This window comes from Solanum stenotomum, chromosome 5, assembly GCF_019186545.1.
Source record: "Solanum stenotomum isolate F172 chromosome 5, ASM1918654v1, whole genome shotgun sequence".
Taxonomy (NCBI): domain Eukaryota; kingdom Viridiplantae; phylum Streptophyta; class Magnoliopsida; order Solanales; family Solanaceae; genus Solanum; species Solanum stenotomum.
The window spans coordinates 16693157-16720457 of record NC_064286.1 but is presented as its reverse complement, the minus strand read 5'-3'; the positions used below and the strand labels follow the sequence as shown (position 1 = coordinate 16720457).

Here is a 27301-nt window from a genome sequence, read left to right as displayed (position 1 = left end):
TCTATACCAGCTTTGTCACAGAGTAATTTGAACTAATTTGAAGTGTACTCCTTCCCATTATCAGACCTTAGAGTCTGAATTTTGCAGCAACTTTGATTTTCCACTTTTGCCTTAAAATTCCAAAACACATCAGCTACCTCAGACTTGAATTTTAAGAAAAAAATCCAAGTCAGTCTCGTTAGATCATCAATAAATACAATGTAGTAAAGACTACCATTTAAAGATGGTGTTCTATGAGGTCCACACAGGTCTATATGAATGAGCTGAAGCTTTTTTTATGCTCTCTAAGTTGTTTTGGGAAAGGGCAGCCTGTTCATCTTTCCAAGTAAACAAGCTTGGCAATCTGTCCACCGATTCTGCAATCTTGGTAGATCATTCACAAGTTCCTTTCTTTGTAAGAACATCATACCTTGATGATGAAAATGACCCATTCTTTTATGCCAAACTTCTGTAGAGTTGTCTATCATAAGAAAAGTTGTCTCTCTTCTTCCAAAGGATTGAGCGGGAAACACCTCCCCCCCATTTTGACCTTGAATATCTCATCGCCTGATGGATCTTCTATCACACAAGTTTTGTTTTTGAAGAACAGATTGAATCCATTCTCCATTAATTGACCAACACTGAGAAGGTTTCGATCAAGGTCTGGAACATACAAAACATTTGCGATAAGCTTAGTTCTAGAGCCACTTGTAATGGCTATGGCGCCCTTGCCTTTCACAGCAAGACACTCACCATTTCCAATTCTAACTTTCTTTGTCTCAGTGTTCCAAAATTCTTTGAACAACATCTTATCAGATGTCATGTGGTTAGAGCAACCACTATCAATTAACCAACTTTCACTTGAATCTAGGCTTGTGAAACAAGTTGCAACAAAAAGGTGATCTTCTTGATCACCAACTTGAGCTTCAACTTCAGGCTACTAAATGTTGGCTTTACAAATTACAGCTTCATGACTCTATTGATTGCACTTGCTGCATTTTGCATCAGGTCTCCTCCAACATTTGAAAGGAGGGTGACCTTTTTTTTTCACAATGCCGACAAGGAGGATAGCTAGCTTTCTTGCTTTTAGCAAAATTCTCACTATTTTGTCCTTGGATCTTCTTGTTCTGCTTCTTCTTGTTTCTTCCATCATCTTGATGTTTAACTAATAGGGCTCCTTCAACAACTCCTTTCTATCTCATTACACGTCGTTGCTCTTGTGCTTGAAAAGCACTTAAGAGCTCCGCTAGTGTAATTTTGGACAAGTCCTTAGTATTTTCTAAGGTTGTAACAGTAGCCTCAAATTTTTTAGGTACTGTTACAAGGATTTTCTCAACAATCCTTGAATCATTAAAAGTGGAACCCAACAATCTGACTCGATTTGCTATATTAAGAAGTCGGTCAGAATACTCCTTTATGGTTTCACTTTCCTTCATCCTTTGCAGCTCAAACTCACGTACTAAATTTAGCTCTTGCATCCCTCAAATTCTTTCATCTCCTTCATACTCAGTCTTGAGATAATCCCATACCTCTTTTGCTGACTTCAGGGACATAATACGAGTAAAGATGGTGGATGAAACTGCTGTATACAAGCATGCCTTTGCCTTTGATTTCATGGTTTTCCTTTCCTTGTGATTTTTAATCTGCGCGATTGTGGGATTGTTTGGTAAGGGAACAATCTCGTAATCATCTTCTACAGCTTCCCAGAGATCCAAAGCTTCTAGATATGTCTGCATTCTGACAGCCCAGATCTGATAACTTTCTCCATTAAAAGCTGGTGGTGCCATTGAAGAAAAACTTGCTTCTCCGTCCATGGAATTCACTAAAACAGATTAATGAACACACACAAGTCCCTCAAGAATAAAAAGCTTTGATACCAATTGTAGTTAATTAATGTGGAAACCCAGAAAAAGAACAAAGGAGAACTTAAGAATAATGAAAGATTAGAACTATAAAGCAATGAAGAACAAGAAAGAAGAGATAACTTTATTTGATAATACAATCTTTTTTCACTGCCTAATACTTACACTTATAATAAAGAACTAACTTCATGGTCCTAAAAATCAGCAACACATCTGCTGAAGATAAACAAACTCCTAGAGACTAGGTCAAGAAGTTATTTGAGGAAAACTAAAGCTAATTTACTGCAGTAAATAAATAAAAGGCTGCAGTCCTAAAACATAGCAACTAACAGCAATCATCCACAACTTGTTTTTAAGCTAGCGTTTGGCCATAGAAGTTGGGACTAGTTTTTGAAAATTTATCTTCAAATATCTTTTTGGCCATGAAATTTGATGAACAAAATCTGAACTTCAAATATTTTATAATATTTTTGTCACTTCAACTCACAAAATTTCCAAGTAAAATGCATGTCTAGACACAACTTCAAATTCCAATAGTTGTTTTGAAAATTTATCTTCAAATATTTGATTGGCAATGAAATTTGATCAAAAAAATCTGAACTTCAAATATTTTTGGGACTTTGACTCACAAAATTTCAAAAAAACAAATCCAAGTAAAATGCATGTCCAAACACAACTTTGAAGTTCAAAAATCACAACTTCAAAATCCAAAAATCACAACTTCTATAACTCAAATTTTCTAGTTTCAACTTCAAGGTCCATTTCGTCACGCTGGAGTAGTATATGAGGACATGTATAACTATTAATCTTAATCGTTGCTCTTGCTCTTACCCTAATCTCTTTTCATTTTTTCTTTCCCTGAAGGCCATCAAAGCTGCCTCTAAAGCTGTGCCAAAGACCGTCTACTTGTCTAACAATGAAGCACCACTATTAGAAGGCACTGCACCTTATTTCTATCTATACTAATCGCTACATTTATCTTTCAAAGAGAACTTCCTATATATTGACAATTATGAGTATCATTCAGGGCTATTCTCCTCACTTAATTACTTCTTCTCGGATGGTGTGAAATCTGCAAGATCTTATCAGCTAGTTATACGACGCACCAAAAGAAATTCTGGCAAGTATCTGTGAGGAAGATGCTGCTTAGATCATTTAACATATTTGTGACAATAAATCAACACCAGTTACATATATTTGTTATGAATTGTAAGAAGAAATGCTTTGCCTGCAGCAAGTATGTTGAAGTGTTCTTTTTTCAAAAACCTTGGTATTCTAAATGCTTTTGCAGGGCATAAAGGATCTGATGGTTTGTTGAAAACTTTCTTGATCTTTACAACAAGTAGAGATACTTGGTGATTCTGTTGTTTCTCTCTGGTTCTATTCTGTTAAAGAAGGAAATTAGATAAACATTTTTATGCTTCAGACATGCCTATATAATGTGAAGCAGCTCAAGCCGCATCCACCACACAAAAGAATTTAAAAGGGGAAGAGAAATGGATGTTTTTATTTGCTTGTGACATGAAGACGACCACTAATGAAATTCTACTGTATATAGTCATAATGCTCTCATCGTTGGGCTAGAGATCTAATTTTATTTGTTGATAATTTGACAGTTGATTTGGTTATGTTACTATCCTCTATTAATGTGCAGGAGTTCTTAATGGTGAATGGGAAACTCCTTTGAGTTTGTGGTGCTTACATGCCAGCATTGTGTTCAAAGAAATTGCTGATTCTTGTCTATCAGTGATTCTAGCATCAGGGTATGTGCAATATCTTACAGCCTGGCCACTTCATTCAAGCACTAATCCTCGGTGATGTTTTGGAAGATTTTAGACAATTCCTTTTTCCTTTGGTCCGATTTGAAGTGAGCTTAATTGTCGAGCAAACTTTCAAGTGAATGGTGTATGGTTCAGTTTCATGAATATGCACCATATGCCAAATATTTCTTGTCTCTGTTTACTTTGCTTGTTTATGATCTATCCTTGCACATCTTTATTTTTGCCTTCTCCTTCCCTTTTACATGTGATACCTCCGAAAGATAATTTGGAAAAGCTGCTGCTGTTGAAGTTCGAGTTTCTTCTTTGCTGTTGTGCATCATCTCTTCTTTTATTTACAGGACTCTATTTCCATTTAGCTCAGTTTCCTCTGAACTTGGTGTTACTTTTGGTAATACTTTCCAAGCTCCACACGTTATAGACGTTCAAAAACAGGTAAGTTAACATTTGACAATGTTTTGGGATTGGAGTTTATAGATGAACTCAATGCCAGTCCATGAATTGCAGTTATGGGCTGGTGTAATCTCGAGAGGACCAACAGGTGTTCCACTGAATGGAAGTTATGCAACATCTGCTTCAGATATTTTTAGGGTATTATGCGATATTTATGCTAAATGTTCATTTGTCAATATGTATTTCCCTCCTTGTCTAATGTTGCAGCATTCTTCATGCAGAGTGAACTTTGCAGTTCTTTGGAGGAAATATTCAAGATTGTTCCAGGTGGTTGTATTGTCTTTTTTCCAAGCTATAGCATGTTGAATGATATATGTCAACACTGGAAACTGTCAAAACAATGGGACAGACTTACTGCTCAAAAGACCATTTTCGTTGGTAAGAATCATTAATTCCATTTTTTAAACATATTTGCCCATAAACAGGCAGCATGATAGTAAAGATTATCCGAACTGTTCATTGCATGCTTTTCCATTAACGCACTGGAATAGATCATGCTTGCCAATTTTTGATTTCACTGGTGCAATTAATTCTCTTTTTGATGGCTTTGTTTTTGTTTAGAGACAAGACAGGATCAAAAGAGCTTTGAAACCACTTTGGCTGGTTACTTCAGTTCTATTAACCAAAGGGAGAAACTACCGATGGGAAGTAATGAAAAGGAAAAACTGCCAGCACTTAGTGACAGTACTTCACATGAAAACAAGAAACAGGGAGCTGCTTTTCTTGCTGTTTATCGAGGAAAGGTACATCAGGGTTAATTACACCTGTCAAGTTGTATGATTTTTCTAGTACTTGAATCATCACAAATGGCTATCTTGTGGAAGTTCAGTGTGTCTGGTCCAACTGTCCACTTGGTCAGTTGACAACATTGAGCTAATCACAACCCTACCTTCTTTTCTATGCTCTAAGTTGTTGCAATATGTAATTGTGTAATTTACAAAGTTCAACTTACAATCTTATCAAAGGGAAATTAGTCTTTTGCATTTGGCTACTTACAAAATTCCAGTAGACTTGAATACAACTGTGTTTTTAAAAAATTCAAAACACTTCGCAAGAGACTAAGAAAAGAGTTGGAACTAAGGATTTGTTAATTTTTAGAGATATAATTAAGTAAATTAAAGTGTGCTCTATCTAACAATTTAAGCTTTTAGATAAAATGATCACACGCTTCAATATGGTCTCCAAGAAGGCAAAGGTCGTGGGTTCAAATTTCAGTGCCTCCCATTATCAGTATAAACTTTCATTTGTTTGGCTCATGAAAAAGAATTAAGGCCGCATGTGAAAATGCGTGTTGGAGATATTAAGTAAATAAAAGTGCTCTCTCTCTATCAACTTAAGGTTTTAGATGAGATGGTCACACCCTTCAGTATAGATCATGAATGCTTCCGGTCATTCTCAACTCTTCGATTATTTGAATATTGAGGAAGAATTAAATTTTGAAGAAATTTATTGATTCATATTAACTCAGTTTAGGTTTATTAATTTGTATAATGGAGGTGTGGCATCCCTTTTGTGGCCTATTACCATTGATTCAGAATTTCTTAGGGGTTATTAACCTTTTTGATACAACATAAAATGGTGCCATTTTGGAGTTTTGCCACTATTCCCAGCATTAAGCAAATATTGTTTGCGATGTTGCTACTATTGTATGGTTTTAGAGCTGTTTTTTTCTGAAATAACCTGGTAGTATAAACATATAGCTTTACAGCCTTATCTCCTTGAATAGAAGCCATTACATGGTAGATAGTGAACAACTTAAAGATCGTACACTGTAATTTAGAATTTTCAAAAATTCAATTTTCCAGGAAAATACTTTCTATGGACAGACTAACAAACAGACTTTTTCATCCATACAGTTTTGGAGAGAATACTTCGTAGAATGTGCAGTAGAAATTTTTACTTTTCATGTCAACAAGACTTGTCTAGATACTTCACTAATGAGTCCCTCGTCTGTGATAATATAGTACTTTTGCAGCAGAATCAAGTCAGGATTTTATTAACAGTTACTTTATTTTTATTTATGAAGAAACTGTTAGGCACTTTGTCTCATGCATAGTTTATTAGCTTCAAAATCCATCTTCATTATATCTCTTTTTTCACACTTTGAAAGCAAAGGAAATGGAGCTTTGGCCACTTTTTTCTGTAAGACTATTCAAACTTAAAAAGATTGGATATCTGAATAAGCAAGTGGTTTCTGCAGATTTCTGAAGGCATTGACTTTTCTTATGAGAAGGCTCGTGCAGTCATATCCTTTTTTCTCTCTTTGAATTAAGTTGCAATGTCTTCCTGGAATTTGATAAATGCCGGCAAAAATTTTGGAAGAAAATCCTGAGATTCTTATGTGGAATCTTATAGGTGGCAATTCGTTTTTATATTGCAAGTATATTTGCATGGCCTTTTAGTTCCACAGTTTTCGGTTGTTATGATTATTTTCTTAACTAAATTAGATTTTTATAGGCATTCCATATCCGGATAAGTAAGAAATCTCTTTTCATATGAATTTCTATTGATTCATTTATGTTACGGTGGCTAATATGGAACTCATTGTCCATCAGAGATGATCTTCGATTCAAGTTAAAGATGATGTTCAATAATGCTTATGCGAGCTACAGCGTCCAACTTCTACGTCTGAATATTGATCTTGTAAAAGGGGAGGATTGGTATAACATTCAGGCATTCAAAGCTCTTAACCAAGCTGCAGGTAGGCAATGCTGCCTCTGGTAGCTTTCTAAACATATATGTGTTTAGAGTTCTCTTTTTATCACATATATTGCAATTAGCAAGAGAGAATTCTGTGACTCAAACAAAATTGTTAGCAAGAGAATAATATAACAGATTCTTCCCGTTAATGTTTGTCATATATCAACATATCATGGCTTTTATCTTTGTAGTTGTTGCAGTTGCAGACTTGTATTGGCTTAAAAAAAATAGTTTTTAAGTCAAAAATAAAAAGTCAAACTGAAATGACTTTTAAGTAAAAAAATAAAAAGTAGGGGGAAACCTACTTTTGGTTTCTAACTTATTTTAAATCATTTTTTACCTTACCAAACACTTTGTAACTTATTTTAAGTCATTTTTGACTTATTTTAAGTTATTTTTTATATTTGTCAAACACTTCTAGAAGTCAAAAACTGACTTAAAAGTAGGTTTGACCGACTTTTAATCCAATCCAAACGGGCTTAGTTATTGAAGACTTACCCAAAAAGTTTATCTTTGTTGTATGGTTGGCTTGTAACTAAATTCTCTTAATGATGTTAGCGTATTGATTATGATATAATTGTTCTTTTTTCGTTGCAGGTTGCTGCATACGTCCTAGGCATGACTATGGAGCTTTCATCTTTATAGGTACTTAAGCTATTCCTTCTTTGATTGCGTAAAAGAGAAAAAGAAAAGAGACCTTTTCTTTGCTAAATCGGCGAGTATGCTCATAAAAAGGAGTTGCTTTTATCAGTTTCAAAAAAAGGAGTTGCTTTTATTGTTGATCAAGTTAAAATATTTTCATTCATAAACATGGTCAAACAGATCATATACTTGGGGTATACCAAAAGGTAAAGAATCTACATAATATGATTCTCTACAAATTCCACCCAATCATCTATACAACAAGGGGTTTTTTGATTACAACAAAAGAAAAATAAGGGAATGGAGACTACTCAATTGAGAGAAGCTTGATTTCTACTCCTTCCAAAGCTCTCTTCTTTCTCTCTCCAAACTACCCACATCTGTGCAATCAGAAGCACATTCCAAGCTCTTCGTCTTCTCCTCCTCCCTCTCTAACTTAACATCAAATTTTCCAACGTTTTTTGCATTGTCCAAGGAGTGCCAAACCACTTGGGGGTCGTTTGGTACAAAGATTAATAACTCAGGGATTATTTTTTGTCAAGTGTTTGGTTCATTGCTTACCACCTCATCTTGTGTTTGGATTATAATTCTATAAATAACTTCTTTCTAACTATACCCTTAAATTATTATGGGATTTTCTATTTTTAATTGGGTCAAAGTAGATAATTGTCGGACAATATTATTTTCTAATTACTTTAATTCTAATGAGCTAAGAGAAGAACAGTTTTTTTGTCATGTTTGCTTTTTTTCACTTGTGGTAAATAATTTTCACATTAATAAATTGATCACTCACAAAACGTCATTTTCAATTTGAAAAGGATAGTCCATCTACATTTAAAACCGAAAAGATAGTAAATAATAGTAAAACCGAACAAACTGTCTACATTTACATATAAAAATTGCAAGTTGTAGTTTTAATATATATGCAATTTTATAAATTGTTCAAAATACAAATAATTAGAAAATTACACACACACACACACATATATATCAATGAAAAATTCATTCAATTAAGATCACAAACGTTATGTGGTGATATATTTGTCTTTTCAATTAGTAAATGCTGAATAATTCACATTTCAAATATTGTATTGATTTGTGTTGGATTTATTTAGCAATAAACAATTCTCTCTAAATAATAAAATTTGTAAGTTAATTTATTTAAAAAAATTTACTAGTAAAAATATAAAACACAAAATCAAGAAAATAAATAAAATGATTAATAGGATTTGAGAGATATTTTTGTCTTTACATAGATAATCCCATGGTATTAAATCCCTTGTATTACTAATACCACCAAATGGGAGGTATTAGTTACATATCCTATAATATCATGTCGAGTGGATTAGTTATACATAGACCCAAAATTCCTACCAAACATAGCAGTACTAAATAACACCATACATAATACATGGACTATTTCTCCTAATACTCCCTACCAAACGACCCCTTAGGCTTATCCCACACCATAATCTCATTGTTATCCTACAATGTAGAAGAACATGATCCACGTCTTCACCCCCTTCCTTGCACATGTAACACCAGGGTAGTTTATAGGTTTGTCACCTGTTAGAAGCTAACATCTTGATCTTCTCCAATATTGCGGGCATATTGCTTTGTGAGAGCTACACCTGAGCTAGACACATCAAAATGTGCAAGGAGTCCTTGGTGTGCAAGTGCGTAGATAGAATGTTGTGTAACCATGAACACTTGGACCTAACCTTTTGGGTGGAATGCTGATATAAATATTCAGAGCTTCTTTCACTTTGGTACTCTTTGACAAACGAACGAAATATCTTATTTATCTAAATATATATTTCGACAATTTTTTTTATATTGTTAGAAGTATTTAACAAGTTATTAGTGAACACTTGGAAATATGTTCTACAATTTAGAGGTGTAGATCTTCAGTAGATCTTGGTGACTCAACAAATTTTCACGTCAATCCATATAGGAAACTAGAAATGCTACATCTTTTTGAGATAGATTAGAGCTTTGTTGTTTCTTCAGATCAGAAGATCTTTTTGTCAGTAATCTCAAATAGAACCCCCCCCCCCCCCTCCCCTCTTCTTTGGACTACTTCTAATTGATTACAGTTTGGTGCATTAATTTGAGAAATGGTGCATCAATGTCTTTAATAGTTTTGAATAATTTGATGATTTTCTCTATTCTTGCTTATGAGTTATGTTAGTTATATTATCTCTATATCCTTTATGAATAATTTGATGATTTTCTCTATTCTTGGTTATATTATCTCTATATCTATTATTTATTATTTTTATTTTGTCTTTTTGCATGTAGATGAACGTTTTTCTGAAAAATCACAGAGAGACCATCTCTCAGACTGGTTCAAGGAAACAGTAATCAACTACAGTAGATTTGAAGATGCAATTGAAAAAGTCTCTCACTTTTTCAACGCACAAAATGGGTAGCTAATCACTCTGAATCAATTCTTGTAATTCAAGTTCGTATCTGGTATCTATAGATACCACAACTTAAATTGTGAATGACTCAAAGAAAGGGTCAGCAGAATTCCACTAATTCGTTTGGAATTATCATTTACCTCTTGACACTTTGATGAACACTAAAATTTCTCCTATTATACCAACTTCATTATTACCTGATCTTTCCCCTAAAGAATGAAATCATCATAAAACTTTTCTTTGTTGCAACTGTAAGTCTTTGTAGAATTACAAACAAGAAGCCACGATAATATACAATCTCAGCACCAATGTCAAACAACTCGATCTAATTAAAACAATAGTATCCCAATTTTCCAACAAGGAATCAAACCATGACTCAAAGATTGGTTCTTCACCGATAAAATGGAGAAAGAAAATGAAAAGAAGGGACCAAGATCTTATATCTTATATAAAAAAAGAATTGTGGCACCTTTGAAATTCAAGAATATACTTTTATGTTTTCGAATTTTTGACCAAAGTATGTCATTATTAAAATTAATTTACCAAAATAATATGTTTTTTTTTTGAAATTTTACAAAACTAGTAAAAACGTAGTTCACAGTAACGTTTTAGGTTATATTTTATTAAAAAAAATTCGATAACAAAAAGATAAAAATCTGACAGATTAAATAGACATAAAACGTTATTGTCAGTAACGTTTTATAATTCGTTACTTTGAGACACGTTTTACAGCTAAAACGTGACTCACAGTAACGCTTTTCTGGAATGATTGAAAATTAAAAAAAAACAATCTTGTACATGCCTCATTCAACTTTATTAAACTTTCCACTATTAAAATGAATAGATATATTTTACACATATATAAATTTCTCTTTTCTTCTCTTTTCATACATAGATAATACTTTTGCAAGGAAAATAAGTTGTGAGGAGGCTTTACTACAATATCAATTAATTCCTTTGTCTCTTCTATTATGATGTAAGCCATCATATTTTTTTTAATAGTTGGTTTGCTTACTTATTACATCAATTTTAATTCAATAACTTCTTTATTGATAGTCTAATATTTAATAATGATAAGAAACCAATTGGTATAATATTTGGAAGGGATGCTATCTTAGGCTTGAATTAAGAAGATCTCTCATATGATTTATTTACAAATTTTGAAATTGAAATGATACAAGACAAACTCCAATTTGTGTAAAGTCATCCTCACTTTTTTTTTCTTTTGTTCAAAAAAAGTATTGTCTATGTGAAAAGAGAAAGAAAAGAGAAAATCATATATATTTCAAATGAAGGTATGTACAAAATATATCTATCCATTTTAATAGTGGAAATTCGAATAATGAATGAGAGATGTACAAGATTGGATTTCAATTTTCACCATTAAGAAACGTTACTGTGAGTCACGTTTTAGCTGTAAAACGTGCTTCAGAGTAACGAATTATAAAACGTTACTGACAATAACATTTTATGTCTGTTTACTCTGTCAGATTTTTGTCTTTTTGTTATTCAATATTTTTGAATAAAATATAACCTAAAACGTTACTGTGAACTACGTTTATACTAGTTTTGTAAAATTTTAAAAAAACGTATTATTTTGATATATTAATTTTTATAATAGCTTACTTTGGTAAAAAATTCTATGTTTTCCTTCGTAATTTTAGTATGTACTAAATTGGGTCTTCTAAGAAGACAAATAGTGAATTTAGAAAATTTGAAGTCTAAAAATGTGAGGGAATCCTCTATTTGTAGCCAACAAAGGTAGTATGAATATGTGCTAATTATGTCTTATCAAAAAAGACATAACCCTTTAGAAAAATCGTAGCCCTCCAGAAAGGTTTTAGTTCATCCCAAAAGTCACAACTCTTGAGGTTAAGGTTCTTCACATAAGGTTAATTTGAAGAAAAAATAGCGGAGAGAGAGAAACAACAAAAAAAAGGTGCTAAAGGATTTAATTTTTTGAGACATGGATTTCGTTAATATAAATCTAAGCTATTTGTATAGAAAATTACAAAAATATACACTTTAAGACTTTAATTAACTTAAATCAATACATTTATATATAATTACATAAAGAGTTTTTAAATTACACAGATAACAAAATAATTATTAATTTTTATTTAAATGTATTTTTTTTTCAATTTTCTCTCTTCTATTCGGTTTTATCTTTTTATGGTTTTTAATTATGTGCCCTTTTCATGTGGAGCATAATTAGGGTATTTAATAATTATCTATTTTATCTCTCGTAAACAGTCCCAGTTATATACGTTTACATGTACATGATGTATTTACTTTCCATGAATTAATGACTGCTTTATTGAGATCTTAATTAGTTGCTTCATTTTTTATAAAACTTTTTATGTTTTTACTTACCTAGGTGATTCATTGTTTCCAAGTAAAAACCATCCATCTTCTTCTTTTCAGATTTCAACCTTTCATCTTTCTTTGTATTATCGTTGGAAGAACAAAATTTTAACCTTCCATCTTTCCAAGTCCTTCTTTTTACAACCAAAATCACCATAGTTATTCTCTGATTAGATTTATAATCCTCCATCGATGGATAAGACTCCCCGCAAGAGCCCTTGGCTTAATAAACAAGTAATAGGCATTGATAGTCTGCCCATCGTAAGCCCAAGACCTTCATATGAGTTGAATGCCTTTACACAATCGCCTGATAACAAAATCAAGCAGTGTATTGCTATTGATTTGAATTCGTCCTACAAGGTTCAAAAAAATACTAAATCATATATAAATCAATTTTTGTGCGTTCATATGGTTTGAATGTATACCAGTGCGTTACCATGATTTGTGCCTTTTTTTTTATCATATATAAATTAATTTTTTACATGAACAAAATGTGGTAATTATGGTAATGATCCAAACCAAAATATTAACCTTTTATAGTTTTTTACAATATACCGTTATAGGTTGGTATATAACTCAAACAGTTGAATTACTTTATACAACTAGTATTATGACAATTGGTTTTAGCATTACCAAATCTTTTTTATATGTGCTATTTGATTTCATGCAATGTTTAGTTTGGTATATATATCATTACGTTTACCAAGTTTTGTGTAGTTTTTAGTTTAAGTAAACCAATTTTTTTACATTAATAGAGTGTGTTTTTTCTGCTATCATTCAAACCATGAATTTAACCTAAACTTGTTTATTTCCAATTTATTGTTTTATGTTGGTATATAAAGTAAACATATGATTTCTACACACAACCATTATTACGTGTCTATGTGTTTACCAATTTCGTGCCTATTTTACCATATATTGGTTCCAGATCAAACCAATATGTTAACACACCTTTATTCATTATTCCTATATTTTTATCAGTATCTGAGCATATTTTACAATTGTTAATCAACGTTTTACATTAACATAGTCTATTATTTCTGGTAACCAAGTTTTTCACATTAAGTAGTTTCACTTTTATTATTTCTGTTTTAGACTGGAATTATATACATATAGCAGAATATCAATCATTACATACCTCACTTTTTTATCAATAGTTTCTTATTCACATCACGTAAATTAAATGAGTTCATGATAGCCTTTAATAACAATTTTCAACTTCAATAATATGAATAAGATAACATATAATAATCAACTTTCAAATAAGGCTCCATTGAGTTCAACTACATAATTAACCAAATGAGTTCAACTGCATAACTTTCTGCAAAGTAAAAATAACAATAAAAATATCATAAAGCTAATTCTCGTGTGATTTTTTGGTCAAGTCTTCTTGTTTTGCCTAGATAAACCACATTCACTGCAGGTGACTTTTCTTTTCTTCCTCTTTCCTTTGGTGAATCCCTTTTTGCGATCATTTTTTGGTGGTCTGCCTGGTTGCTTCATACTCTTCAACATAACCATCCAAAACTGGATCCATGCCAATCAAACAAAGTGTGGTTGATCTCAATATTTCCTGCCTTGTTGTTTGGACATTATTTTGGTACTCAATGGATTCCATAGCTCTATCCGCACACGTTACATATAAAGGATATTTTGAAAAGAAATCAGAATTGCATCTCTTTTGATCTAAATAATCTTGGACACCCATATCGTTATGAATCTTCATTGGTGGTGATGGGCCAATCACGAAATACTTGAGTTCCAAATGATAAATGGTCGTGTCCACATCCAATTGCGAAGATATAGTAGTAATCAATCCATCATATTTGGTGTTTGCATCATACATCACTCCTTCAATTTTGTAATCCACGTAATTACCCGTAGAAAATTTCAAATTATTAATAAATTTTAAAAATTTGCAGAATGCATTTTTTACACTTATCAATTTCAACAGTTTGGTAGTTACATTGGTATTCGATGGTATATAAGACAATTATCGCTATACTTTAGTAATTGCCCAAAATGTGCACCAAAGTTTTCACCATATTTTTCACCTAAATTTTCACCATCAATTACACCAAAAATTTATTACACCAAACATCATAACATAAATATTTTGAAATTATGGTATTATATATTAGGCCAATAAATACACCAACTCATACATCATAGTATTATTTTAGTGTCATTTACTAGAAACAAATATACCAGCATAAGTACCACATCACATACCTAAACCAATTTGTGGTAATTCACATAATCAGTTAAACCATACACTGTATTACACCAATCGACATACCAAAAGTAATCTGACATTTAACCCAAAAATACACCAACACATTGATTAGAGTATTAATTTACCACCAATTTATAGAAACAAATATACCAGATTAAGTACCAGATCACATATGACCAATTTTTAAATTATTATCTACACCAATTCGGATAAATAAAATACACCAAAAAATTAATCAAAAATTTATTTAAGTTGGTATGTGTACACCATATCACATACCAAAAGAAACTATTGATAAAATCTGCTAACATTCGGCATGCAACATACCAATTAACCTAATTTTTTTATAAACAACTTATTCGACTCATCATATTACAATCAAAATCATATGATGTTGTTGTATTACACCAAAAACGTTAATATAAAATAACGAATAAATACCAAAAAGAATTAAAATGCAAATTATGTAAAAATCCTAATAATATTCCACAAATAATTGCTAAATCTTAATATCTATTTAATAATTAAACCTTTTATAGTTGCACCAGAACATTAACCAAAATCTTATGAATTTATATTCCACCAAATTCGACAAAACCAAAGGAATTACTACCAAAAAGATTACCTGATGCGTCCCAACACCCTCTGTGATGAATTAAAATTGAAAAATTATTGGTCTGCATATTTGATCGTCGATCTTAGTTTGGAAGAGAAATTTTATTTTTGTAGGAAACCTTTCTTTATGAGATATGATATATAACAAATTGGAGTAAATCAGGGAAGATAAAATAATTGGAGAAATTTAAGGGATATGGATAATTGTGGCTGAAAACATTTTTTTATTTTTTTAATAAGAATTCCAGTTTTGAAAAAAAAATATATTGCTATTCAATTGAAAAAAAAAGTATTGCTATATTCGTGTAATTAAAGTTATTAAGTTGTATACTTAAGTTTTTTACCGTATTAAAAAATGAACAAAGACCAAACCTGATAAGTTGTTGAATACTTAAAGGACTAAAATCAGTAAGTTTATAGTTAAGGGACTAAAATCGGTAAGTTTATAGTTAAGGGACCAAGGTTGATAAGTTTTTGAATAGTGAAAGGACTAAATCTGATAAGTGTATAGTTAAGGGACCGCTTTAGACCTACTCCTATAGTTAAGGGACTATTTATGTCATTTTCTCGACAAAACCTTTTGAAAAGTCGCAACCCTTTGTAAAGATCACAACTCATCGAAGAAATCAGAACGTTTTGGAAAAGTCTCAACTCTTTGAAAAAGTCTCTACATTCAATGTGAAAGGTGTATGCTTTTAATATATTTTATAATATAAACAAATAAATAAATGTAATAGAATATAAAATATACTTTTATGTTTTCTTTCATAATTTTAGTATGGACTAAATTGGGTGTTCTAAGAAGAAGAAGAAGAAGAATAGAAAATTTAGAAAATTCAAAGTTTAAAAATGTGAGGGAACCCTCTATTTATAGCCAACAAAAGTAGTATGAACATGTGCTTATTGTGTCTTATCATAAAAGACACAATCTTTCAGAAAAGTCACAACTCTTTGGAAAAGTCATAACCCTTTGAAATATTCACAACACTTCTAAAAAGTCCCAACCCTTTGAAAGATCACAACTCATCCAAAATATCATAGCTTTTTGGAAAAGTCACAACTTTTTGAAACTCTTTGTAAAAGTCTCAACCTTCAATGTGAAAAGGTGTGTAACATCCCAAAAATTTCTAAGTTAAGACCCAAACCAATCTTCATTTACATATAAGGTTGTGCCGAGTGATTCTCAATTGTTTTTAGGTGTTAGGGTTAATTCTTTAGTGTGAGAATGAGTTTGGATATGAATTAAAGTAACTATAATTTCCTAGCACAAAGTTGAGTTGAAAGCTTTTCTAGCGATTCAGTTTCAATATATGATTTTCCTTGGGTCAACTTTAAACGACTATATCTCTCAGTACATGACGAATTAGGTGGCCCTAACCTATCAAATTAAAGGTCTATGAGTGCTCTTTCCAACACCACCAAATTCTCTCCATTTCGAGTTCAGAGTAAAATATTATGCCCATTTTAGTGAAGCCCAGGCAGTCGAAGTTCTATGGATGACAACTACAGACGGTGGAATGTTCAACGAACCGTAGAGCCATCCGTGAAGGCTTGCTGCGATTTTTTCCAACAACTTCCTGCATGCATTCCAGGGACAATTTGGTCATTTCCCAAGCTTTTTAATCATATTCTAAGTTGTTTTTGAGTGTATTAACTGAGTTAAACTAACTAGTTTTCCTCTCAAACTCATCAATATACATTTTCAAGTATCTAGAAATTCTCTCAAAACTCACATAGGGTTCCTCTTCTCCATCAAGAACCCTAAAACTTCCATGTCAAAAATTCAAGATACAAAGAGAAACTTTTCATTCCGGTTTTCTCAAGTTCTTCCACTCTAAGAACTTCATAAAAGAGTTTCTTCCCTCAAGATCAAGCCCTAAGATTCCAAGCCTAAATATTTTCTCCAAGAAGCTAATGTTCTTCCTCAAGCTCAAGATAAATTATGTCTCCATCAAAGTTTCCAAACTAAAAGCTTCATAATTAGGTATGTAAGACTATTCATACTGTTGGACTAGTTTAACATAAAGTTGAAGGGCTGACAGGATACCTCTTTCTTGAAGTTGGTCTCCATCGAAAAAATGATGCTTCAACAATGATAAACATCGGAGCAACAACAAAAACATACAAAATTACCAAAAAATATTAAGAATAGGCAGATCTAGCCGTTAGCAGTGGATTGTTAGATATCAACTTATTTGTTGGTGGTGGTTGAAAAGTCGCTACATCTGAAGTTGCCATTTTCCAGCATAGTGGTGGAGACAAAAGAAAAGAAAAAAGCAGAGAAGAAGAAAGAGAGGCCTATGAGGTGAGCTAACAGTGCCATAATGGTGGGAAAAATTATAGTACCGTCGAACAACAAGTATTTCCACCACTCAAAAAGTTCTCTAAACTTTTGGCCTAAAGACAAAAGTGTAACATGTCGAAAAATGGTAAGTCGAAGTGGAAGGGAAAAAATGCATTTTTCACTATAGTTCAGTTTCTACGAACCCACCTACGACCTATACAAGGTCCTACGGTCTGTAGGAAGGCAGTTGTGGAAAGGTTCTGAAAGTTTGAAATTTGACAACTCCCAGAACTTTTCCTACGGACCAATAGAACGGTTCGTAGAAGATTCTTCACTCGTAGAAAGTAGCCATGGAAGGGATTCCAAACTTAGTGAAAATTCTGATTGACTTTGGGTTCTACGGTTGGTGTCTAGGACCCGTAGAAAGACCTAAGGATCGTAGGAAACATTCTTGGAAACTTATTGAATATTTAGACCTCTGATACTTGTTCTACGGACGACCAGGAACCTGTAGAAGTTTCTACGGATCGTAGGTTGGTTCGTAAAACCCTTTCGACTGTTGTTAACTTAGGGTCATTTGGTTCTTTTCCTACCCTTTTAAATCATAGACTATGTCATTTTTACCCTATAACTTATTTTACACTTAGAACTCTACCTATTCCCTCCCATTAACTCGAACTCTCAAAAGCTCTGAAGATTTTCTCTCCAAATTCTCTCCAAGATCCCAAGGAAAAGCTAGAGTTTCTTCAAAATTTCAAGGTTTATTCTTCATTCTAGGGTTGTGATTATCAAGGTATATAGAAAGTTGATCAATAGATCCCCATTCATTCATTGAGTCCCAACGATTTCTCCAAATCTTTTTATGATTCAATCCAAATTCTAGGGTTTTGGATTTTTCGTAATGGGTTCAATCGTTGATGACTAAATTCAATCAATATTTTTATGAATGAATTGAGTTGCATGCATGTTTTTGATGAATTTTATATGAACCCAATACTATGTGCTTATATTGTGATCATGAATTATGCTTTGAGATTATGTATACAACATTGAATTGAGGAATTGGTCAATTTACAATGCTTTAAGGATGTTTTTCATGAACCCATGCTTTGTTTGTATGATTTATTATGAAATCAAGTCTTGATGGCATGTATGCATTGTGGATTGAAAAGGATAAGATTGACAAATCCTTTCGAATAAAGTGCCAACATGCTTTTGATGAATTAGGTTGCTTTCGATCGAGGTATTCTTAATATGAAATATGATCATGATTTAGATGCTTAGATAAGTGTCTTATAAACAATTTATGAAGTCATGATGATTTAAAGAGATACTCTTTAAGTATAATGCATTAGCACCGAGCATACTAGTGGTGATTATTCGTGTCCCATAACTACATGCCACCGTAGGTATAGACCGAGTGTTCATGAATGTAAGGAGAATAGAGGCGAGTATCCAGTCTTTAAATGTTTTTGGTCTCGAGAGGGACTACTGGTGAGTACCAGTCTCGGAGTTATGAAAGAATAATCCTTTGTGTCCTGGCAAGATATATTGGGCCCTCTTCAATGGGGTAGTACATTGAATTTCATGGTTAGATCCGATGGTTATATGTCGGTAATAGTCTCTCGTACACACTAAAATGAAATGCTTTAAACTTACAACATGATCTCTACAGTTTGGCATTGACCTTACTCCCATGATTTATGACTCTAGCTTATCAAGACTTGATATTGTTTTACTTGGTCATGCATTAGTACATTTTCAAACTTACCATGATTTATGTTTATAGTTTTATGCATGTTTTTCATATTTAGTAAATTCAATGTACTAATGCATATTGTGCCTATATCATTTTAAAATATAGGATTTGACGCTCCTCCATTCGGTTGTGGCTAGATTGAATCTATCAACGGTGCTGGCTAGTGGTGAATCCTCATGGTTCAAGGGCTATATCATGCTTTATTGATTATTTCTTTGATGTCATTTTCAGTTTTAGACTTATTTGTGGTTTAGGGGTTTGTCCTAACCACATTTATATAGTAAAGACGTATATCAAACTTAGTATATCTTCCGCAAACTCAAGCTTTTTTTTTGTATTAAGGTCCCCTTATGTTGAGATATTACGATTTAGACTTCTTTATCTTTATGATTGATTTCATATTGTACTTCTTTATCTTTGTGTCATGCTAATATCAAGTGGATTGTTTAGGGCCTTTCGAGGTCCTATTTGCAATGACACGTCTAGAGTGTATTTCAGGTCAGGACAAAAAGACATCAAAATGGCTTTAAACTTTTTTTTTTGTTTTGTAGAATTCATATAATATAGATTATAGGGTATAAAATGAGACATAACATAATGTACATATTTTTGTTCTAGTGATAAGAGCACCCACATCACAACAAAGGTCATTAAGTGTAAAAGGTAGAAAAATGAGGTTATTATTCATCGAGTTTTTAACTTTGCATTACTTTCAATGATTTCTCAATTAAAAAAGATGATACATAAATGTTCTTGATTTCTAATACACGAATCAAAAGTACATGAACATTAAGTAGCTAATAGATAAAAATTGAGTTAAAATTCAAAAGTGATTACCTTTTCTCTTCTATTATTTATTCAGTGCAACTTTCAATCCAAGTTTGCAAGATTGTTTGACAAATGATGAGTCCATGATTTGGACTCTTTTAGGGATTTATTTTGATAGATTTAGTGTCCTCAAATGCATATTTTATCTCAATAGTTGCTGAAAATCCTTGAGTTTCAGGTATTTGGAGTTGGAGACTAAGCATGGACACTATTGGACAGAAAGGAACAAGGCAGCTGAAAATAACGAAGAAAAGATAGCCTGAGGATCGCCTAAACCATTAGGCAAGTCGCCGAATGGCTTTGGTCTCGCCTAATGTTCCAGTGTGCCAAGCTCTGAAGGAGAAAATCGAGTTGGCGAGAGAAAGGAGCAGTCGGCGAGTCGTCGAACGATTCCACAATGCAGTACTCCATCGCCCAACGTTACAGAACCTGAATTTGCTGAAGGCCAATGTAGAACGACGATGAACCAGACCAAAGGGCGGATCACCGAGTGGATGGATCGATCGGTGATCCCGACTAACTACACCGAGTGGTCCTTCGCAACACATTTTTTGACAACTATAAATACTTGTTTGAATTTTTAGTTTAGTATCATATTTTGTATGCAATCAGTATCAAACATTATTTTCAGTTTTTAGAACTTAGAGTTTTGGAGACTTTGTTCCTTAGCTTTGAAGAATTGAAGGCTTCTATTTCTAAGCAATTGGAAGTGGGTATTGAAGATTCTTCATCTTAGACATGTGTAAAGACAATATCTATCTTACCTATTTGATTGAAACATTTTTTGGTATCGATTTCTATCTCTTTACTATGTCTAGCTAAAACCCCAATTCTTGGGGTGTGAATATGTGAGTATGGGTTGAATTTACTGCTGGGTATTGCAGATAGATAGTAATTTTATTGTTTAAAGGTGATTTCGTTCAGTATTTGTGTTTCAATTTAATGGGGTTGTAGTTGTAAATATAATTTTATCTCCGTGTTTTTGACTTTCCCGACAAAGAGGTTTTAAAACAAAAACTACTGAATCAATAGTCTGTGGTTATTGTGTTGTCGTGGGTTCAGCTCGAGAGAGTGAATCCTAAACCCTCTCCCACACATTCAGCTCGAGAGAGTGAATGGACTAAGGCGAAGGTTGTGCTTTATTGCCACTTATCGGTGTTTGAGAGAAACTGATTTGATTCAGGGTAAATTGTTCGAGAGAAAATTTACCCCCACTAAAGTCTAGCTTAGTTACTAATTTACAGCGATTTACTATCGATAGAATTTACCCAGTGGTTTATTTTAGCCCATATTCCTATTTCATCTCAAGAATCCCGTCTCCATATTTGCATTTTCATTTTTAGTTGTCATTTTAATTGATAATTGATTACAAAACCCCCTTCGATAATTGACACTTGTGTCACCCTTTAATTTGATATGTTTTTCTTCGTAAATGTTTATAGCTATAATTGACTTGAACACATTCTTGTTTTTCTCTTAATTCTCGGTTACAAACTGCTCCCTTGGGACTCGACCCCAACTCACTAGTTGGGTTATATTACTATTGAACGACCGTGGACTCTTAGTATTGGATGAAGTGCCCAAACACATCAAGTCAAAATGGCACCGCTGCCGGGGAGTGGTGTTAATTGAGAATTTTTAGTTAAGTTGGATGTTGTTCTTGTTAGTTATAGTTCTACTTACTTAATTCTTAGTTTTGTTTTACTTGTTTGTGTTGAAAACATGAAGTATGAGCGTAAACGGCAGTAATGGCAGCCAAGTAGGCCATTAAGTTGACATCGAAAACCTCAACAATGTCAACGAGCCTCATGCTAATGACCCCCATCTCATGGGCGGTATTGGTTCCATTCGCTTGCCTCTGGCCGAAGGGCACGCGGTATTTTACATCATGAGTACTATGTTGCAACTCTTGCGACTAAAGGGGCTTTTCAATGGTTTGGCTCATGAGGATCCCCATGAGCACGTTAGAAACTTTGTGGATGTATGGGGACCATTCTCCTTCAAGAATATCTCCCAAGAATAGGTTCGGTTGAGGTTGTTCCTGTTCTCTTTGATGGGAGAAGCGTGCAAGTGGCTGGCTGAATTGCCACGTGAATCAATCACTTCGTGGGAGGAGTTGGTCACCCCATTTCAAGTGCAATATTTCCCTCCCTCGAAGATAATGACTCTTCGGGACAACATTAGAGCTTTAAGCGTCTAGAAGGTGAGCCAATTCATGAAACTTGGCTGCGATTCAAGAAATTGGTGCTTCAATGCCCAACCCATGGCTCGCCTGATAACATGTTGCTACAGTATTTTTACCAGAGTCTTGATTTGGTAAATAAGGGTGTTGATGACCAACTTTCTCCGAGAGGTTTGATGCAGCAACACTATGTGATAGCGACTCAGCTCTTTGATGGTATGACTACCATACACAGAGCGTGGTATACCTGTGAAGACCAGGTCTCCCCTCTCACGTTCAAGTTGACTAAGGAATAGATGGAGAAAGACCAAGAGAGGGACCCGAACATGGCCTAGATCATGACACAACTTGATATTTTGTCTAAAAATGTCATAGGAGCTAGTTCTTGAAGTGTCAATATCGTGGGTGTCGGGTGTCCTAATTCGGATAAGTCCAAGTTTGAAGCCTTGTATAATGAAGAGGTAAATTTCCTAGCCAACCAAGGCGGTGGCTATCATTCAAACTACCCGAGGCAGGGTGGTAACCAAGGTTGGGCTAGGGATGAAGGTTAGAAAGGTGGTAGATCTGAGGATATGCTCTCTCGTATCCTCAACAAAGTTGAAGGGTCATACAAGATTTTAAAAGAAATGAAAGAAGATGTGTCTACTCTTTGCCAGACCATCACCTCTCATTCAGTGTCAATCAAGCAGTTGGAGACCCAAATGGGTCATATATCGTCTCATCTCAACCCGAGACAGCAGGGGTTTTTTCCTAGTGATAATATGGCTAACCCTAAGAATGAGGCTTGAAGGTGGACTTGCGTCGTGCCGCGACGTTAACTAAGGCGCTGCTTGGGAGGCAATCCAAGTTTTCTTATTTGTTTACCTTTCTTTGTTTGGAATAATGGTGTGTTGGTTGTGCAGGTTAACGTGTGAAAAGTGTTCGAAAAGAGGGAAATTGGCAAGAAAAAGGTCCAGTCAGTGCATCGCCAAAAGGGTTGGCGACCCTGAATCAGACCGCCATTGGACTCAAGACAAATTTCACTTGGAGTCTGTAGCTTTCGTCGAAAACTAGGAAATTATTGGTGAGTCACCAACCTAGTCGGTGACCCCAATATAGTCTGCCGTTTGTATATCCAAATCAACTGGAAGTCCTGTAAAATTCAGCGAGGTAAGTGTCGATTCGGTGCTTCGCCGAGCGAATCGGTGAGTAAGACTAATGTCGCCGAACGGGTGAACACCGGATGGTTTTTAAGGCCAAAAGGTTATATTTTTCAAACTCATTCACTTTCCCTCTCTTTAAATCTTCACAAACTCACACCTGCACCTTAGTTTATATGTTGTCGCATTTCAAGAAGTATTTTATCGGTTGATTGGTGCTCAGAGTTGGATTACATTGTCGCCTAACATTTAATCTTATCTTGATCGGCATAAAAGGTTGGTTTTCCAAACCCCAAGTTCATTTTTATCAAAATTGTACTCATTTGCAACATTATTATCTTGATTGCCATGTGTTGGGCCTCTCTGATAGGATTAGTATGTTTGAGTGCCTATTTTAAGCTGTTAATCTTGCCCGTATTCTTGTGTGTTGAAATGATTTAAATTATGTGGGGTTGTGCTTGCATGTTGTCTAGTTTAGTTGGGTGAAATTTGAGTAGCCCATATTTATGCCAAACGACGTAATTTGCCTAATGATAGAGCAGGTGACATTATTCTTAAAGGCAAATATCGTCAATTGGCCAAATTTGGCAAAATCGGGAGAAGTCTGAGTATCCCAGGGTAATGGGTGTTATGGGTCTTGTTTGAATTTGAGTTGTACATGTTTTGATTTTGTTTTCGGGGTTGTGGGGTTGAATTCGAGAAGTTGGGTTGAAAGTAGGCATGTTGGGTCGTTTGGCGAGTTAGGTCGAGCTCGCCCAACCACTCGGTGATTTGCCTAATGTCCCCATCTCGCCTTTAATTTCATGCTTTATTTGATGATTGGTTCTGTAACTTTTGACGAGAAGTCTGAGGTCACCGAGCGCACTCGGCGACTCGCCGAAAGTCTTCTGATCGCCTTTTGTCTCCACCCCTGAAATCTTTTTCCACTGTAACTCTCGGTGAGCTAATTCTTGCTCACTGAAAGTTATTGGCTATTCGTCGAAAGACCCTTCCCTTCGCCAAATTGCCATAGCTTTAAAACTGATTTACTGTGCTTTTGTTCGAATATTTCCTAACTTTGTCTCAATGCTTTGCAGACATGGCAAGACCAAAAGTTGCTGGGAGAATCATGCCACCCAAAGAGATAAGAGCACAGAATTTCAAAATAAATGAAGGGAGATCAAAGCCTCCGAAGAAGGAAAGGCAAGAATCTTCACCTGGAAACAAAGACAAGGACAAGAGGCCCATTTCTGACAGGAAGACTACTCCCCGAGACCCCTTTATTCCTTCATGGGCCCGGGGACTTTATACAACTGTTCGGAAATTTTTGGCAAACACACACCTGTAGCAACTCCTGGTGAGTTTGGTTCTATTGTTCCTTTTGAAGGAACTCCGAGTACTAATGCCCGAGACCAGATTGATGCACCAGGAACTGATGCCCAAACAGATGGAGCGACTGCGTAGACAAGATCCCCTTTTTTATCTCCCTCTCTGTCTTTATTTCTTTTGATTTTCGGATATGTTTAGCTTGTTTGCATTTGAGGACAAATGTTTTTATTTGTAGTGGGGTGAGGCCCACCTTTTGTGTGACATTCGTAATTCTTGTTTTGTTTATATTTGGGCTTTGAGCTAAAAATTGTGTTTTTACACTTCTTTTGTGGACACTTGAGATTGTAGCTCTTTGCTTTTAATTATAAATGATTTCTGACCCTTTCGAAAAAATTTTGCCACCTTTTGTATGTGTTGAATGTGGCTGTTCTGTTGCAAATTTGAGTATCGATTTTGATCAATACCGATGAATCGAATAGTGCTCATAATCGAACATAAATGAATGCGCGGCTACGACGAGGCCAATTGAAGTTGCATAGACAATATGTGAACTCTTTGCATCTCGTTGTGACTAGCCAAGTATCAAATTGAGTCTCTTGTGATGAACATTGCACACTAGCGAAAGTGTGAAGTCTTGTTTGACATTGGTGTCAATTCCTTGTGTGATGAGCTTACCGTGAACCATGTGTGATAACACCTAGAATTTTCCCCGTTGGTCCAGTTGATTAAGTGATGCAATTTCTTGAGATGATCTTAGGCAACTTTAAAGAGTGTTAACCAATTTGAAATTATACCTCTTTTATGGCTTACCCTATGAGTGTGTGAACCTCTTTTGAGCACCCTTTGAGCCTTTACCCTTTCTTGAAAGAAACTTGACAACATTGTGACCTTTTATCGATCCATTACCCATAATCCTCATGATTTGTAGTTTATGTGAATAGCCAACTTATGCCAAAAGCCTAAGTTGGGGGTGTGGTGAAAAGAAAAGGTAAATCAAGAAAATGCAAAGAAGTCTCTTTTGCCCATGTTTTGAGAAAAATGGATCCCCTCCATATAAAAAAAAAAGAGAAAAAGAAAAAGATTGAAAAAGAAAAAGAAAGAAAAAGTTGTGAAATAAGGTTATGGAAATACAAAGAAAATGGGGTTTCCAATGACCCATGGAGGATGAATAAGATGTGACTTTTGAGCTGGAATGAAAATGATAAAGAGAAGGAAAGAAGGTGTTGTTCACATCACATTTCATGAGGATAGAAGTCACTGAGCCTAAATGACCATACCTTCGCACTCAGCCCCGTTACAAGTCTTAAAAAGACCTTTTTGATCTTGTATGAGCTGAAGCAAAAGTCGATTGGAAAATAAGGACAAACCTATGGGTGAAATCATGCATTGTATTTATCTTTGTGAATGTGAGTGTTGATCTTGATTTCAGAACTTTAAATGACTAAACCATTACGTGAATATGGAATCATTCTTTTTGTGAGGGCATTTGAATACCTTTGTTGAGCTTGAACTTGCATTTGAAGCAAGTATAATGAGCTTGAGATTCTTTGGTAATGGTGAGTCACAACTTGAATCTTTGAGTGCACAATTGATCCTTGCACTAGTAAGTTGAGACTTTTTGTGTGCATTGATGATTGAGTCTTGTGTAGCACTGTTTGAGACATCCTTTTTGAACTGCTGAACTTGAGTTTTACTTGAGGACAAGCAAAAGTTTAAGTTGGGGTGTTGATGAGTCCACGATTTGGACTCTTGTAGGGATTTATTTTGATAGATTTAGTGTCCTAAAATGCATATTTTATCTCAATGACTGATAAAAATCCTTGAGTTTAAGGTATTTGGAGTTAGCGACTAACCATGGAAACTATTGGGCAGAAAGGAACAAGACAGCTGAAAATAACAAAGAAAAGACAACATGAGGATCGCCTAAACCATTAGGCGAGTTGCCAAATGGCTATGGTCTCACCTAATGTTCCAATATGCCAAGCTCTGAAGTAGAAAATTGAGTCGGCGAGAGAAAAGAGCAGTCGGCGAGTCGCCGAACAATTCCGCGATGCAGTACTCCATCGCCCAACGTTACAGAACCTGAATTTGCTGAAGGCCAATGCAGAAAGGCGATGAACCGGACCAAAGGGCGGATCGCCGAGTGGATCGATCGATCGGCGATCCCGACTAACTGCGCCGAGTGGTCCTTCGCAATACATCTTTTGACAACTATAAATACTTGTTTGAATTTTTAGTTTAGTATCAGATTTTGTATGCAATCAGTATCAAACATTATTTTAAGTTTTTAGAACTTAGAGTTTTGGAGACTTTGTTCCTTAGCTTTGAAGATTTGAAGGTTTCCATTTCTAAGCAATTGGAAGTGGGTATTGAAGATGTCACGACCCAAGCCTAGGGCCTAGACGTGACATGGCGAATGAGGAACCCGAAGGAACCCCAAACAAGCCTCTCAAACTTGTCATCACACTTCATCGATCGCGGAAGCACATTCAACATTAATTAACAGGAAATAGGGACTAAGGGCAAACCATTTCAAAATGACATCATAGAACAAGAGTCAAGCTCATTTACAAAATTCTTGTCCAACGCACACCTCTACATACATAGATAGGACGGGGGCCATGACATACTACCGGCTCCCCTCATAGTCAAAATACAATTGCAAGCTAAAGTCTCAAAACATAGGAGTAGGAAACATAACATAGCCCTCGAATCATTGAGGACTCACCAACAAACTCGGATAAGCACC

General features: G+C 34.5%; 1 protein-coding gene across 1 annotated transcript in view; it reads left to right on the top strand.

The window, feature by feature from the left end:
* Positions 1-24571, top strand: part of LOC125863723 (uncharacterized) — a 36669-nt gene extending 12098 nt beyond the window's left edge. The window contains exons 18-33 of the mRNA XM_049543746.1: positions 916-987; positions 1527-1596; positions 2706-2778; positions 3133-3150; positions 3496-3604; positions 3961-4054; positions 4127-4210; positions 4294-4450; positions 4634-4815; positions 5773-5843; positions 6628-6773; positions 7370-7417; positions 9716-9842; positions 23008-23137; positions 23251-23254; positions 24321-24571. Coding sequence (XP_049399703.1) covers positions 916-987; positions 1527-1596; positions 2706-2778; positions 3133-3150; positions 3496-3604; positions 3961-4054; positions 4127-4210; positions 4294-4450; positions 4634-4815; positions 5773-5843; positions 6628-6773; positions 7370-7417; positions 9716-9842; positions 23008-23137; positions 23251-23254; positions 24321-24571 — 1636 coding nt within the window. The remainder of the gene's footprint in view (positions 1-915; positions 988-1526; positions 1597-2705; positions 2779-3132; positions 3151-3495; positions 3605-3960; positions 4055-4126; positions 4211-4293; positions 4451-4633; positions 4816-5772; positions 5844-6627; positions 6774-7369; positions 7418-9715; positions 9843-23007; positions 23138-23250; positions 23255-24320) is intronic.
* Positions 24572-27301: the final 2730 nt, after the last annotated feature.